The 16,369-nt window shown below is 56.0% G+C and overlaps 2 protein-coding genes across 2 annotated transcripts in view; both read left to right on the forward strand.

Annotated features, from left to right (window-relative positions):
• The window catches only part of ALMS1 (ALMS1 centrosome and basal body associated protein), a 50,379-nt gene extending 43,688 nt beyond the window's left edge, over positions 1 to 6,691 (forward strand). The window contains exons 17-20 of the mRNA XM_039551602.1: positions 24 to 207; positions 439 to 502; positions 1,573 to 1,672; positions 6,241 to 6,691. Coding sequence (XP_039407536.1) covers positions 24 to 207; positions 439 to 502; positions 1,573 to 1,672; positions 6,241 to 6,285 — 393 coding nt within the window. The 3' untranslated portion in view covers positions 6,286 to 6,691. The remainder of the gene's footprint in view (positions 1 to 23; positions 208 to 438; positions 503 to 1,572; positions 1,673 to 6,240) is intronic.
• Positions 6,692 to 13,209: 6,518 nt separating this feature from the next.
• Positions 13,210 to 16,369, forward strand: part of ADAM33 (ADAM metallopeptidase domain 33) — a 28,091-nt gene continuing 24,931 nt past the window's right edge. Inside the window, 2 exon segments of the mRNA XM_039551286.1 lie at positions 13,210 to 13,342; positions 15,911 to 15,993. Coding sequence (XP_039407220.1) covers positions 13,225 to 13,342; positions 15,911 to 15,993 — 201 coding nt within the window. The 5' untranslated portion in view covers positions 13,210 to 13,224.

Below are 16,369 nucleotides of genomic sequence, written 5' to 3' on the forward strand. Positions count from 1 at the left end.
GGGTGTGTTCTCTGTCCCCTCAGGAGGCCCTGGCCCTGCACCGCCCCGATTTCATCTCGCGCTCGGGGCAGCGCCTGCGGCACCTGCGGCTGCTCCAGGAGGAGAGGAGGCTCCAGGGGCTGCTGCAATCCCAGCAGGAGCAGCTGCTGCAGCCCCCAGGGAAGAGGAAGGACTGCAGGAGTGCAAATCACCTGGTGTCCCACCGAGGTACTTCAGGGGTCTGCTTTGAATTCTTCAATTTAAAGAATTCCACGTCATACTTAAGGGTGTATTTATTTATTATTTCTTTCTAATTAAGGCATTACGGTTTTTAACCCTATTGCCTGTAAGGTCTTACAAAGAGTTTTTTTAAAAACTTCCGTAAAACTTACAAAGAACTCACACTGTTGCAGTAACAAACTTGTTCATCGTCCCCTTATCTCAAAATTTTCCGTTCAGGTTTCCTGAGGAAAGAAAAAAGAAGAGCAATTCCCAAGAGTGAAATGGTTCAAAGATCTAAAAGGTAAAGCTCAGGGAATTTTATTTCAGGTGGATCAGTGCCCTGGGTAGGGCAGAGCTTTGAATCCTGTCTGCAGTCAAAGAATTGGGTGTGCAAAGAATTCAGCTTTTTCAGTGAAAAATGCAGGTACCTTACCAGAGGGAGAAATGTCTTACTTAGAAATCCCAAGAAACAAAATCATTTTGGAAAAGTGATTTCTGTAGCTAAGCCTGAGGGTTCTGCTGCAGTGTCAGCCATCCACAGCAAACTGGATCCCAGATGGAGAGGGAATGGGGCTGGGGGACACTGGAACATCTAAATAAGTTTACAAACTACCAAAGTGGGTAATTGGGGCAGGAGTGAGGCAGCATTTCCCCCAGAGGAAGAAGCATTCTATAGAAACAATCACCCCAAGGGAATACAGAGGTTTCTACCCTTGGAAAAAACACTTGAGGACAGGTTTTGTCTTATTTTTCACTCCAGTGATTCATCCCTAGAATGCCCAGCACACTCACGGTGGATTCACCCTTTGGAGAAGCTGTGCTGCAGAGAGCATGGGAAGGCATAAAAAAATGGGAGTTTATGGCAGCTGAATTTTGCTGGGAATGGGATGTGAAGTGCTGGGCCAGGACCCCACAGAGGTGGCAGAGCCCGAATCCTTAGAAATAATCACAAGTTAAAGGGATGAGGCCTGACCAGCCTGATCCAGCCTTGGAGTTAACCCTGCTCTGAGCAGGAGCTTGGTGACCTCCAGAGGTGTCTGCCAACCTCGGTTTCCCTGTGATTCCACAAAATACCAACTGGAATACACAATATATAAAATAAACCCCTTGATGTGTTCTATTTTAGTAATTTCTAGCATTTAAAAGTATTCTTAGGGTGTAAGCCTTCCACATTCCAGGTGTGGGAATTCCTGGGCTCAGCCCTGCTGTGTATCCCGCGTTTTCCCGTGGGACACCACTAAACTCCAGACACGTTTGTCAGGGCTGTGCTTGGCCAGCAGCCCTTAAGGAATGTGGGCATAGAGCAGAGGGTGTGGTTTTTAATAGCAGCCGGTTCCAAATCACAGTTCTTGCCTTTTCTCTCCCGTTCAGGATCTACGAGCAGCTCCCCGAGGTGAGGAAGAAGCGGGAGGAGGAGCAGAGGAGGCTGGAGTACGGCTCCTACCGCCTGAGGGCTCAGCTCTACAAAACAGTGAGTGCCCTCTGTCCTCTGGGACACCCTGCTCCCTCAGGGACCTGCTCTGGGACACCCTGCTCCCTCAGGGACCTGCTCTGGGACACCCTGCTCCCTCAGGGACCTGCTCTGGGACACCCTGCTCCCTCAGGGACCTCCTCTGGGACACCCCTGCTCCCTCAGGGACCTGCTCTGGGACCACTCTGCTCCCTCAGGGACCTGCTCTGGGACACCCCTGCTCCCTCAGGGACATCCTCTGGGACACCCTGCTCCCTCAGGGACCTGCTCTGGGACACTCTGCTCCCTCAGGGACATCCTCTGGGGCACCCTGCTCCCTCAGGGACCTGCTCTGGGACACCCCTGCTCCCTCAGGGACATCCTCTGGGACACCCTGCTCCCTCAGGGACCTGCTCTGGGACACTCTGCTTCCTCAGGGACCTCCTCTGGGACACCCTGCTCCCTCAGGGACCTCCTCTGGGACACCCTGCTCCCTCAGGGGCCTGCTCTGGGACACCCTGCTCCCTCAGGGACCTCCTCTGGGACACCCTGCTCCCTCAGGGACCTGCTCTGGGACACCCTGCTCCCTCAAGGACATCCTCTGGGACACCTGCTCTGGGACACCCTGCTCCCTCAGGGACCTCCTCTGGGACACCCTGCTCCCTCAGGGGCCTGCTCTGGGACACCCTGCTCCCTCAAGGACATCCTCTGGGACACCTGCTCTGGGACACCCTGCTCCCTCAGGGACCTCCTCTGGGACACCCTGCTCCCTCAGGGGCCTGCTCTGGGACACCCTGCTCCCTCAAGGACATCCTCTGGGACACCCCTGCTCCCTCAGGGACATCCTCTGGGACACCTGTGTCCCTCGGGGAGTCACAGACACAAAGGAATTTGCCGGATGGGAATTCCCCGGTGCTGGGCTGCAGGGGGTGCTCAGGCTGTGTTCCATCTAATCAGGGCAAGGCAGCCAGGCTTTGGAGTTCCCCCTTGCTCACCTGCAATCCTGCCATGGCTGTGGAAACAAGGCAGGGAGCGTGGTCCTGGCGAAATGGTGCAGGAAGGGGCTCGTGCAGGGCCTTGGGTGGGACAGAGGATCATGGAGCACGTTCCAGGAAGGACAAGTGTCCTCGAGGCTGCTGGGTTTGCTCTCCTGTGCCCTGGCTGTGGATGGGTTTGGCTCAGGGAATTGCCAGCCAGCTTCCCAGCCGTACTTAACAAAGCCTGGAGTCATCCTTAATTTACCCAGGCAAGAGCTGGCAATCCTGGTGGAAATTTAACTTTGAGGATTTCAGGAGTTTCTGTTTGCCCAGCCAATGGTGGGGCCTCCCAGCACGGGCACTGCCCAGCCAGGATCCCTGTCTGGGAGCTGTGGGGTGAACCAGGATCCCTGGGCATGGACAGGCACTGGAATTAAAACTGGTCTTTTTTTTCCCCTCTGGATCTTAAACTCGCACTTCAGTTTTAGCATTACAGCTCCTTTCCTGGAGTACTCCAGAGCTGGAGTGGTAGGCTTGCTTATTTGTTGGGAACAGCAGGAATTGGATTTTGAAAGTCAGGACTTGTAATGTATTATCCAAAACATCTTCCTACTCTGATTTGGGGAATTTACCACTGGAGAGACTGAATTTGTTGCTATACTTGTGCAGGGTATTTTCAGGACATTTTTCTTTCCCTGGTCTGAGAATTCCAGCTGCTGGTACAGTAAAGTTTGAGGAATAAATGAGTTCTGGCAGTCGCCAACTTGGAGTGGCAGAGTCAGCTGGAAGGGAAGAGGATCAGAACTTTTGTACATAAATGTGGGTTTGATTGGGGGAGAGGTGGTGATTCATGGCAGTAAACAATCCCAGTGTTTGAGTTTTCCCTGCTGATGCAGAGAAGCTGCCGAGAGGAGCTGTAAATCAGGGAATGGGGTGAGAGCACCAGTTTCTGAGGGAGGCTCGTTGTGCCTGAAAAATGAACTGCAGATTTTGTGGAATGACTCCAAAAATGAGACAGAGCTTTGGGGGAAGGAAGGAGCTGTTCCAAGGGCTCCATGAAGTGTGGGATGGATCTTAGCATGGATTTAAGGATCCCCTGTGCCCCAGGCTGCTCCAAGCATCTGTCCCAGGGCTGGTGTGGGGCAGCACTCAGGGCCTGGGACAGAGCTGCTCCTGCTCTGCTGCTGTCCCTGCAGGAGCCCAGGGAACCCAGCAGGGAGCAGCTCCTTTGGCATTTATCCAGGGAAAACATGGAAAAGGGAGCCAGAGTCGGGTCTCTGTGGGGCAGTGGTGGGGCTGGGCACGGCCCCTGTGTCCCTGACCCCCAGGGCAGGGCCTGGGACGTGCCCTGTCCCTAAAATCAGAGAACCACGGAATCGCTGAGGTTGGAAAATCCCTCTGAGCCCAACCATCCCCAGCACTGCCAGGGCCACCACTGCCCCCTGTCCCCAAGTGCCACATCCACAGGGCTTTAAACCCCTCCAGGGATGGGGACTCCACCCCTGCCAAGGCTGGACAGCCCTTTCCAGGAAGGAATATTCCCAATATCCACCCTGAGCCTCCCCTGGCCCAGCCTGAGGCCGTTCCCTCTCCTCCTGTCCCTGTTCCCTGCCAGCAGAGCCCGACCCCCCCGGCTGCCCCCTCCTGTCAGGGACTTGTGCAGAGCCACAAGGTCCCCCCTGAGCCTCCTTTGCTCCAGCCTGAGCCCCTTTCCAGCTCCCTCAGGAATTCTCCAGCCCCTTCCCAGCTCCCTCAGCTGCTCCTGGGGCTCCAGAGCCTTCCCCAGGGCCTTGAGGGCTCACAGTGGGTGATGAAAATTTGGGAAAGGAAGCAATGAATGAATGGATCCCATCCCACCCCTGCCAGGGCCGGGACACCTCCCACTGTCCCAGGCTGCTTCAAGCCCCAATGTCCAGCCTGGCCTTGGGCGCTTCAGGGGTGGACAATCTCAGTGTCCAGGCTGAGGGATGAGATGAAACTGAGTTTATTTGACTCAAAATAAGACCCCCAGTTAGTGAATCTATATGAACAAAAGTTGCTTCCCTTTTGTAAAGCGAAGTGCAACTATCCCTGCAGGACTCTGGGAGGGGAAGGGCTCTCAGGGCTGGTTTCAGGGCGTTGATGTGACAGTTTGGGGCAGCTCACTGAGGTGAAAAGAGAATAATAATAAGGTTTGTTGGCACTGAGTGAGGGTGATCCTGAGGAGGAGACCACATGGGCTCACCTAGAACTGGAACCATAAAGACCCCATGGCTGGAGTGCGCAGACATTCTTAATTCTGAAATTGTTCAATGCTTCTCTTTATTGAGATAGCAAAATTATTTTTATCACAGGGTGCACGTGGGTCGGGGCTGATGTTCTGTCCCAGCAGCCCTTTTTCTTTTGTACTTTTAATTTCAAATAGAGCATAAAATCATCCCCGTCAGATCCGGGGATGGGAGCGCCCTGGAATTCTGAAGGCTTTGTAGCGGGAACAGATTCTCATCTGATGGCAGCAGCAATCAGAACGCTTTCAACCCCAGGGAGGTGGAAGTGGATTTTCTGAGTTTATCAGATCCAAACTGGTTCCATTACTGAGGCTCTTCCATTGGGTGGAGTGAGTTTGTAATTTCAGTAAATTGGGAGGACGATCCTGACAGGGAGCAGCAGTTAATGGATCGCTTCCCTCTGCCCCTTAGCGAGGGAACCCAGCCCTAGCGCTGAGGAACCTTTCTCTTCTGTGGGATGGGAACGGCCCGGAGCCGGAGGCAGGCGGGGACCACAAGGTGTCACTGCCCCAGAGGGAAAGCGCGGGCTCCACCGCCGGGAGCTGCGCTGAGGGGAGCTCTGGGGAATGTTCTGGAACCACTCCCTGCTCTGGCCTGGAGGGGACCTTAAAGCCCTTCCAGACCCAGCCCCTGCCGGGGGTCACAGACTGAGTGTTCTGTGTGGGGTGTGATTTGGTTTGGTTCTTTAACATCTACCAAAATTCTTCTCGGCCCATTCGGGAAGAGTTTGCAAAGGACTTTTCCTGTGTTTCGGCCTCAGGATTGTGCAGACTCCCCCTGCTCCCGCTCAGCCGTGGCTCATCCCTCCCACTGTCCTGATTTATTCCACTGTTTATGGTGGAAAGCACTTTCTGTACCTTCCACTGTCCTTGTGGCTCTTCCCTGGAACTCTGCTGCTTTTCCTGAGTCCTCCCCTAGCACACCCGGGCTGGGGAGCACGTGGCTCGCAGAGGTTGTGCTCAGGAGGGGAGGATGGCAGGATCCTGCTGAAGGGAACAGTCTCAGCCACTTCCAGGGGTAATCTGGCCTGTTCCCGACCGTTGCCCTGCAGCCAGCACAGCGATATCCTGGTGTTCTCAGAGAGCAGCTCCTGTCCTATGAGGTGTAAATTCCCATTTTGTGGTGTTTTATTGCCCCTTGATGGCCAGGCTGGACAGAGCTTGGAGCACCCTGGGCTGTGGAAGGTGTCTCTGCCCCGGCAGGGGTGGCACTGGGTGGGCTTTACGGTCCCTTCCCACCCAAACCGTTCTGGGATTCCATAACAACCTGTTCAGAGAACTTAGGCTCAGCATTTTTAATTTTCAAAGCACTAAACCTCACCTGTCTGCCTTTGCTTTTCTCTCAGAAAATCACCAACCGTGTCCTGGGGAAGAAGGTGTCCTGGAGCTGAAGGGATGGTCTCCAGCCAGGCTGGGGTGCTGCAGCCCAGAGCAGGACCTGGTGGGAGGATGCAGTAAATGCTTCTGCAGCTTGAGTTTGTGCTACTGGGTCACTTTTGTACTAATTAATCCTGCCCTGTGTAAGAATCAATGATCAGGGGGGAATGTCGGGGTTTTAAATAAATAACTGGGTTTTTATAGTGGTGATATGCACTTCCAGAGGAAACAGAGTCTGGAAAAACTTGCTTCTTAATGTATTTATAACTCCCTGGCTGGAATAGCAGTTTTATATATTTATTTTCAATGGGTTTTAACGAGGATTTAAATTTTTTTTTAAATTCCTGTCTCGATGTAGAAAATGGACTTGTTACCGTTTGTACTGAGAAACCCTCCAATAAAACACCTGTGTTGCAGTAACTGTTGCAGCTGTTTGTGCAGGGAGCCGGAGGCGCTGAGCAGAGACAGTTGTGCTGATGGGGGGAGGTTTTAGGCCTTTCTGGGAGAATCGCCTTTATCAGGTGGTTCTATCCTGCCAGGGCCCCTGGTTGTGCCCTGGACCAGCATCACTGGAAAGAGGCAGTGGAGAGATGTGGTTTGTAAAAGGCTGAAGTCTCAGTTTCATCTGATCACCACTGAGGAGTTCATAGGATGGATAAACAGGAAAAGACATCTGAGGAAAACAGAGTGGGTGTGAACTGTGGTTTCCTATTTTCTCTGCTTCAGATGTTTGTAGCGATTCAGGGACAGCTGTGAGGGAGCACCCAGTGCTGGGAGGGCTGGGCACCACTCACACATGGAAGGTTCTGGAGAGACCCTCCAGGGCCTGAAGGGGCTCCAGGAGAGCTGCAGAGGGATTGGGGACAGGGGCTGGAGGGACAGGACACAGGGAATGGCTTCTCACTGCCAGAGGGCAGGGATGGATGGGAGATTGGGAAGGAATTGTTCCCCATGAGGGTGGGGAGGGGCTGGGCTGGAATTGCCAGAGCAGCTGGGGCTGCCCCTGGATCCCTGGCAGTGCCCAAGGCCAGGCTGGACACTGGGGCTTGGAGCAGCCTGGGACAGTGGGAGGTGTCCCTGCCATGGATGGGGTGGCACTGGATGGGATTTAAGGTCTCTTCCCTCCCAAACCGTTCCAGGATTCCATGATCTGGTCTGGTCTCAGAAATGGAAGTTGAAGTGCAGATTACAGCATCCCATGGCGGGGATAAATCAGCTCAGGCTGTGGCTCATCTCCTCAGACCTTCCAGCTTCCCAAAATCCAACTGTGCCTGTTTATCACGGAATCAGCCTGGCTTGGGTTGGACGGGACCTTGGAGCCCATCCAGTGCCCCCTGCCCTGTCCAGCCTGGCCTTGAGCTGGGATTTGCTCCCTCCACTGCCTTGTCCTGGGGATCACTTGGGACGGAAGTTGCTGCTTTGCCTTTGGGATTTTGTTCTGGGGCTGGAAATGAGCTTTGTGTGTTCCCGAAGCAAAAGGTGCTGGAACTGCTGGGGCTGAGCTCTGATGGATTCCCTGAGACCCACAGGGATAGATTTGTTCCCTGGGCCAAGGGACTGGGGGTGTTGGAGCCCTAACGAGATCCTGCCTCACTTGGAGCTCATTCAAGGCCACTCAGCTGCTTATTTGTGCTTTTAAGCTTTCAGTGATGAGAAGTGAAGGGAGCTTGAGAGCCTTGCTGTTTCCAAATCCCTCAGAGATCTACTCCAACGTTCCCCCAGCACAGCCAAGGCCACCCCTGCGCCATGTCCCCAAGTGCCACATCCACAGGGCTTTCAAATCCCTCCAGGGATGGGGACTCCAGGGCTGGACAAACCTTTGGGTGATGAAATTTCCCCCTGAAATTGGTGGGGAGGTTGTTCCCATCCATCCTTCCCTGATTTCTCCATGGGGGATGCTCCTGAAGTGATGCCCCCCCTATTCTGAGGCCGTTCCAGCCCCCAGGTGGGTGAAGCTCCTGTGGATGCAGAGCAGCGTCCAGTGTTTGTAATTCTGGGAAGGAGACTGTTGACATTTGCAGTCACTGCTTCCAGCACGCCAGGCTGCTTTCCAAAAACTCAGGAAATTGTGCTTGTCTTGTGCTGATTCCAGAGTGGAGTCACCCCCTCTCAATCTGCTGTACACAGAGACTTCTGGGGAGATTCTGCAGGGCTCTGAAAGTGGAATTAGGGCAGGACTGGGTTTTTGAATGCTGTAGGAGCAGATTTGTGTTTTCAGTTATGCAGAACTGTCCTTTGATCAGCATCACCCCCCAGGGACTGCTGTGTAGGACAGATGTGTGTCCACAGCCTGGGCTGGGGCTGGGAAACCTCATGGATGAGATGCACAAGGCAGGGAAAGGGAAAAGAGGTGTAAAAATCCACCTTTTGAAATGTGCTTCATTTTAAAATCAGAGGCTTTTCCCCCTTCAGAAGCACCTTCTGTTTCCTCCTTTCCGACTGTTTCCCCTCGTTCTTTGTGCTGTTATTTCCATCCTGAGGGGATCAATCCTGATCCTTCTCTGTCACTGCAGCCCTCTGGGTGTTTTTGGAGTCCTTCCTAGGAGAGCCCCTCTCACATCAGGGGCGATGGGCTCGGGTGGATGTCTAGGACACGTTCTCATTGCCGGTATCTGGGAAAACTTCCATGGAAACACATCACAGTGATGATGTGAAAACACGGCTCAAGTGCCCAACTTCCTTGGAAAAGGGAGATCCCCACAGTCTTTAGTCACTCACTGTTCTGTCCCTCTGCCTGGACGTGGCCTGTCCAGCGTGGGTGGCTGCTGGGGACTCTTCCTGGATTTCTGTTGCTCCATTTGTTTGGCCATCGAGAGCACAACAGGAAGGCTCTGGAGAGAAGGAGGTGAAGGATTCGCCCTGTGCCAAAGCAGGTAAGGAAACCACTTCCAGAATTCCAGAATGGCTTGGATTGTGGGGGACCTGAAAGACCATGCAGTCCAACCCCTGCACTGGCACCTAAAATTAGGTGAGTTATAGATTTTATATCAGACCTCCCCAAAGTCCATCTCATTTTTTCCATGAGTGCATCCTGGATCATAATTCACTTTTCCTGAAACAATTCCCTGAGGAAGACATGACTTCCTGACTGGCTGTTCATTAGTGCAGATCCCACTTTAATCCAGTAAAGCAGATTTTAATATATTGTTTCCTTTGTGCTGCCTTTATGAGCCGGGCGGCTGCACTTCGGCCCAGCTGAAGTCAGCGCTCGGCTGGGCCGGGGCAGGAATTCAGCTTGGGGCAGGAATTCGGCTGGAAATGGGAAAGGCCCAGCTCTTTCACACGAGCAAGGTTTGAAAGTCAAGCTTTTATTAATATTTTTCTCCCTACATCAGCAGATAAAGTGAATTCTCCCGGCCAAATGGGACCCTGCGGGAGGGTGAGCGACCTCGGCGTGACAAATGGAAGCCATGTTGATTGATGCTCCTGGAAGGAGCTCAAATTCCAGGGGGATGAGGACACTCGTGAGAGTCTTCCTAGGGAAAAAGGGGATTTTTAATCCAATCCAATTTTATTCATGTACCCATGTGCTGCTTCAGCAGAGCCCTGCTGCTTCAGCAGAAGCTCCTTCCAACTCGGCGATGCCAAAGAGATTCCACGTTGTTCTCCCCAGGCTGTGCTGCTCCCCCACCTGAGACGGATTCAGAACGTCCCATGAACTGTCCTGGCTGGCTCCTGGCTCCAGCCAGGGCCCCGTGACTCATGTGCTGAGTAGCCAGCCCTGACCTTCCTCCGGACAGGGAAGAGCCCTGGGCCTGACCGGGCTGGACGGGGAGGAGAGGACACGGCTGAGGAGTCGAGTTCCTGTGGCTGAGCTGTCACTGGGATGGCAGCGATGGGACATCGGCTCTGAGGAGCCTTCGTTTGGGTCTGTCAGGGCACACGTTCGTATGAGCAGCACAGAGATGTTTGACTGGAGAAGGGCAACGTGTCTGGGAAGGGAACGGAGCTGGGAAGGGGCTGGAGAATTCCTGAGGGAGCTGGAAAGGGGCTGAGCCTGGAGCAAAGGAGACTCAGGGGGGACCTTGTGGCTCTGCACAAGTCCCTGACAGGAGGGGGCAGCCGGGGGGGGGTCGGGCTCTGCTGGCAGGGAACAGGGACAGGAGGAGAGGGAACGGCCTCAGGCTGGGCCGGGGGGGCCTAGTTGAATATTGGGAAAATTTCCTCATGGAAAGGGTGGTCAGGCCTTGGCAGGGGCTGCCCAGGGAGGTTTGGAAGCTCCGCCCCTGGAGGTGGCCAAGGAAGGCCTGGATGTGGCACTCAGTGCTCTGGGCTGGGGACAAGGTGGGGACTGGGCACAGCTTGGACTCGATGATCCTGGAGCTCTTTCCCAACCCCAATGATCCTGGGATTCTGTGCTTGTGTCACTCCTGGTGGTGTCCTTGGCAGGAGGGCCTGTGCCAGGGTAAGGGTGATGGAGTTTGAGCTGATGAAGCCCCAAGCTGTGGCTGCCCAGGGTCACCTTCCCGTGCTCCTGTTCCCGTGTGCCTGGGACAGGGAGCGCCTGGGGGGTGAGAACCCCCCGCAAACACACGCCCAGGGCCTCTCCTTGGCTGGGACTCCAGGGCTCTGAGTGATCCCCGGCCCCGCTCCCCACGTGCTGCCCCAGGCTCGCTCTGGAATCCCGGGCTGGGGCTCAGCTGCCAGCCTGTGGAGGGTGAGAGGGGACAGCGCCTGTTCCTGCCCACAAAAGGGCCTTTTGTAGGCTCTGCACAGCCTCCAGCTGCTGCTCCCAGCCCGGGCAGGGCCAGGGGCTTCCCGTTCCACAGCCCTGCTCACGTTCCCAGTGGGAAGCACTTCTGCCTGGCTGAGGAAGAGGGGGAATGAGGAGAAATGTCCCATTCCATGGAGTGACAGCGAGGCCACGCTCTGTGGTGGCTGCGGGGGGACACCGAGGCCTGTCCCCTGCCCAGGGCTCCCCGTGGCTCCCGCTCCACGCCAGCCCTGGCCCCCGGTTGCCCTTCCTCGGAAAGCCCTTGCCAGGCTCTGCTGTCCCTCTGGCCCGTGATGGTTTCCTGATGGCTGCGAGCCCGTCCTGCCCTGGAATCTCTCCCGGTTGTGTGCCAGGCTGCTCATTCCCAGCTGCTCCACTGAACCCCGCCGTGGGTTTCCACCATGCTTCCACAGGGATCCTCTTTGGAGGAACTGGGTTTTGGAGCATTTGTCCTCTCGTGGAGACAGCAGAACCTGCAGGGTGAGTTTCAGCTTCAGGGAGACCTGTGCTGTGCTGAGAGAGTAACGCAGAAAGGGCAGGAGTTCATGGAATCCCATCCAGTGCCACCCCATCCACGGGCAGGGACACTTCCCACTGTCCTAGTGGCTCCCAGCCCCAGTGTCCATCCTGGCCTTGGACACTGCCAGGGATCCAGGGGCAGCCACAGCTGCTCTGGGCACCCTGTGCCAGGGCCTGCCCACCCTCCCAGGGAAGAATTTCTCCCTAAATGCTTCCTAAAGGTGCCTGGGGAGAGCTGGAGGTGACAGGAGGAGCTGCTGAGTGCCTCTGGCCCACCTTGGGGATGCTGGAGGCTGGTGGGGGCTTGGAGGTGCTGGGGAAGGCTTCACCTCCATCCAGATGTTTGCATCTGTGGGCTGCACCTGAGGACCCCAGTAACAGGATCCCAACGTGTTCGGGGCCAGGAGGGCTCTGACTCTGCTGCTGCCACGGCTGCGCTCTTTCAATTCACCTTTTGTGCCGGGAAACCCCAGAAAAGTCCCCTGTGCCTTCCTGTTCCCGAATGTCACCTCGGGCCACAGGTCCCCAGAGCACTCTGGGTAGGGGGCCTGGAAGCTGTCCCCATTTCCAGCATAAAATCATTTACAAAGCTTTAATTACTACTGTTAATCGATACTATTATTGGGATTTTAATAACTATTGATGAATCCTTGCCCTGACTGTGGGAGGGAGAGTTGGGTGACCCCAGGGAAGCACCCCAAGGGGCTGGGAGTGTGTGCAGGAGGAGTGAACACTCTCTCATCTCACACTCGCTGTTCCTGCACTGATGGGTTTGGGTTGATGATGTCCATGAAAGCCATCCCTGGAAGTGTCCCAGGCCAGGTTGGACACTGGGGCTTGGAGCAGCCTGGGATAGTGGGAGGTGTCCCTGCCCATGGATGGGGTGGGATGAGTTGAGCTTTAAGGTCCCTCCAACCCAAACCATTCTGGGATTCTGTGATTGATTGCATTAATATTATTAATTAATATTATATATAACATTATAAATATGAATGTCATAATCAATGTAATTAATATTAATAATAACAACTGTGGAGTGGATTGAGGGTCACACAGGTGTCTCCACTGGGATACGCAGAGTTATTTAATTGCTTTAATCACTTTCCCCCCCCTCTCCTTGTACAGGCAGCCTGTGGGGAACCCCCCGGCTTTCCTCTGGCAGGAGGGATGAGGGAACTGGCGGTGGGGATGGATGGATGGATGGATGATGGATGGATGATGGATGGATGGATGGATGGATGGATGATGGATGGATGATGGATGGATGGATGGATGGATGGATGAGGGACGGACAGATGGACAGATGGATGGATGGATGGATGGATGAGGGACGGACAGATGGACAGATGGATGGATGGATGGATGGATGAGGGACGGACAGATGGATGGATGGATGAGGGATGGATGGATGGACGGATGGATGGATGGACGGACGGACGGGTGGATGGATGAGGGATGGACGGACGGACAGACGGAGCCGCGGCGGGCGGGGGGAGCCTGGGAGCCGGCGAGCCGCGGGTCTGGTTCTCATTAAGCGGCCGTGCCGGGCCAAGAAACACAGCAGTAAATAAGGGCGAACAAAGCCGCCCCCTCCCCGCCGCCCCCCGGCCGGGCCGGCCGCGCTCGGGCTCCGCGGCGGGGGAGGGACCCGGCGGCATAAAGAGGAGGAGGTCGGGCCGGAGGCGCCGAGTCGGGGCGGTGACAGCCCGGGAGCGGCGGCATGGCCGGGCCGGGCCCCCCCGGGCCCCGCCGGGGCTCGGCCAAGGGCTGGGGGCTCCGCCTCGCCCTCCTGGGGGTCCTGCTGGGGCTCCCCCCGCGGGGCCGGGCGGGGCCGGCAGGTAAGGGGGGCTGGGGGCGCGGGGGTGGGGATGGGATGGGGATGGGATTGGGGATGGGGATGGGATTGGGGATGGGATTGGGGATGGGGCTCCGGGCAGCGCTCGCTCCCCCCGGTGCCCCCAGACCCCGCGCTCGGCGCTGCGGCTCCGCAGGGTCCCGTTGGGATGGGAGGGCATGGGGTGGGATCGGGCACCCCCGGCACAGGGACGGGGCCGGCTCTCACCCCCCAGAACTCCGCGGCCGGCTCAGAGCCCCCATCCCGTGCCCATCCCGTGCCCATCCCGTGCCCATCCCGTGCCAGCTCCCGGCCGTGGCTCTCGGGAAGGAGGGAGCTCGGGGTTGTGCTGCCGTGCGGGTTTGAGCGTGAAACGCGGCTCGTTCGGTTGGTGAGGAAATCCACGATTTTCTCCAGAGGTTCCTGTCACTTTTTAAATGGGAGCCGGAGGAGGAGAGGGGGGTGCCAGTTTCACTTCGGCCGCCTGTCCCATCTTCCTCATCCCGATTTCCTTCCCCAGCCCCTCCGAGAAGTCAGGGCTGATGTTCCTCCGCCCAAAACACATTTTTTGTTATTATTTTTTCGCTTGCGAGCTTTGCCGGGTTCTCGGCTGCTGCCGAGAGAAGTTTTCCAGCAGCTCCAAGAGAGCTGTGCAGCTGGGAGGGGAACAGGGAGGGCGGTGGGAGCCAAAGCTCTGTTTGGATAAAGAGAGGAGAAGGGAAAGCTGCCTGCTCCGGCGGGACTCCGGGCTCTGCAGGGCTCCTTCGGGCTTCCCCCCCAGCCCCACAACTCGGGCTGCCAACATCCCAAACGCCAAAGCAGCGCTGTTCCCCGCAACATTCCCAAAAAGGGCTGGGGATGAGTGTTTTCCAGGAAATCAAGGGAAGGGGGGTGTGGGAAACCCTTTCTGTGCTACATTTGGGTTTATTTGAGTAAGATTGAGGCCCCGTCTCATGCTCCGTCTCTCAGATTCCCAGCAAAAACTATAGACAAAGCAGTGGGAAATTTGAAGTATCTTAACTTAAATCTCATCACTTAAATCTCCTAACTGGGGGATTTTTGGGACGTGGCCCAAAGCCCAGCCCAGCAATCCCAGCAGTGGCCGCCCCTCGTGTCCCATCCTCTCCCCAGCCGGCGTGGGAGAGAGCTGGGACCGGGACAGGCAGCAGCTCCCTGCCCTCCTCCCTTTGGGAATTAAAAATAGTGGGGTTTATTCCTGTGCTCTGTAATGGGAGGGCACCAAACCCCACCGGAGCTGCTCCCCCAGCGAGGCTGAACCCGTGCCTCAGTTTCCCCACGGAAAATGGGGCTGGTGTGTGGCTGGGCTTGGAGGGCCTGGCTGCTGCTTTCGGAGGAGGTGAGGAGAAGGAAGCTGGGGTGGTGCCACCCCTTATCTGCAGTTATTCCTGGAATCTGATTCCGGGCTATATTTAATGGCACTGATTAAATACCTCGGGGTGATAGCGCCGGGCGCTCCCGGGGGACAGAGGTGGCCAGGCAGGGTGACCTGATCCCATCAAACTCCAGCAGTGATTCCCAGCCCAGAACTCCACCTTTTCTCTTCTTTTGTCTTTTCAATAACTTCATCTTCCCTCAAGCCCAGCCCCGGGGTCGCAGCACGAGGAACCCAAACAAGCCTATAAAATCATAAAGCCCTGAGCCCTGTTATTCCACTCCCTGAGTAAATAACTTCGTTGGGGAAGATAACTCCATCCAAGCTTTCCCCCTGACAACATTTGGCTTGGCGAGGTGGCCCAACCCTTGACATTTTTGTTCAGCCTCAATCCCTGTCTGCAGCAACTTCAGATTTTAATTTTTTGTTCTGTTGTCATCCAGGCTTAAGTCATCAGTGGCTGCTCCCTGTGCTGCAGTCAAACCCAGCCACATTGTTTAGGAAAAAAATAATCTTAGAAAGTCTGTCTGCCTTGGATTGAGCCAAGGAATGGCTTGTGCTGCGCTGCCCGGGGGGCTGGGATGGCTCAGACAAACCCTGACGTGCCACAGCCCTTCCAGCTCCTCTGCTCCTGCTCCTGCTGCAGCCCAGCTCCGGCTGCAGAGCATGGCTGCATTTGGGGTGATGGAACTGCACCTCCCTGTCCCACGAATCACAGAGTCATGGAGAGGTTTGGGTTAGCAGGGAGCTCAAAGCCCACCCAGTGCCACCCCGGCCATGGCAGGGACACCTCCCACTGTCCCAGGCTGCTCTGAGCCCCAATGTCCAGCCTGGCCTTGGGCACTGCCAGGGATCCAGGGACAGCCACAACTCTCATGTGCCAGCTGCTTCTCCAGGGTGGGTTCCAGGGGATTTAGGCCACAGTTTTGGGACCTGGGTGGGAGCAACGCTCCTGGGAGCCTTCCAGGATTAAGGCTGAGCCAGCAATGAGGGACTGGGCTGGGGAGGGCGTGATGCTTTGGCTTCATGCTGGTGTCCATCCCCAGAAACACCTGAGAGGAGGCTCTGGATGTTGGTCCTCAGCTCTGTCCCTTCCCAAGTTCCCTCTGGTGTGGCTGTGGAGGAGCTCCAGCTCTCGAGGTCTCACAGGGTCTGTTCACCAGGTCTTCTCTTCCCCAGGGCCACCGCCCCAAGGAGAACGAGTGACCCCACACTGGCTCCTGGGGGGCCGTGTCCGCAGAGCCGTCAGCCTGGAGGAACAGGTAAGGGCAGAGCTGCTCCCTCCTCCCTCCCTCCCTCCTCTGCCTGGAGGTCTTCCTGGTGGGATGAGGATGGCGGTGCTGAGCTTACAGGATCCGTGAGCGAGATGTGGAGTTCGCAGGATCCATGAGGAGCATGTGGAGGGTCAGGATCCATGAGCAGAGTGTGGAGGGTCAGGATCCATGAGCAGGGTATGGAGTTTGCAGGATCCATGAGCAGGGTGTGGAGGTTCAGGATCCATGAGCAGGGTGTGGAGGGTCAGGATCCATGAGCAGGGTGTGGAGGGTCAGGATCCGCCACCGTATGCAGGTGATGAACAGGGAAAGCAGAGGATGCAGTAGTGAGTTAATTAACACGGTGTTAATGACTGCTGGGCAG

Source organism: Corvus cornix, chromosome 4 (genome assembly GCF_000738735.6).
Source record: "Corvus cornix cornix isolate S_Up_H32 chromosome 4, ASM73873v5, whole genome shotgun sequence".
Classification (NCBI taxonomy): Eukaryota; Metazoa; Chordata; class Aves; order Passeriformes; family Corvidae; genus Corvus; species Corvus cornix.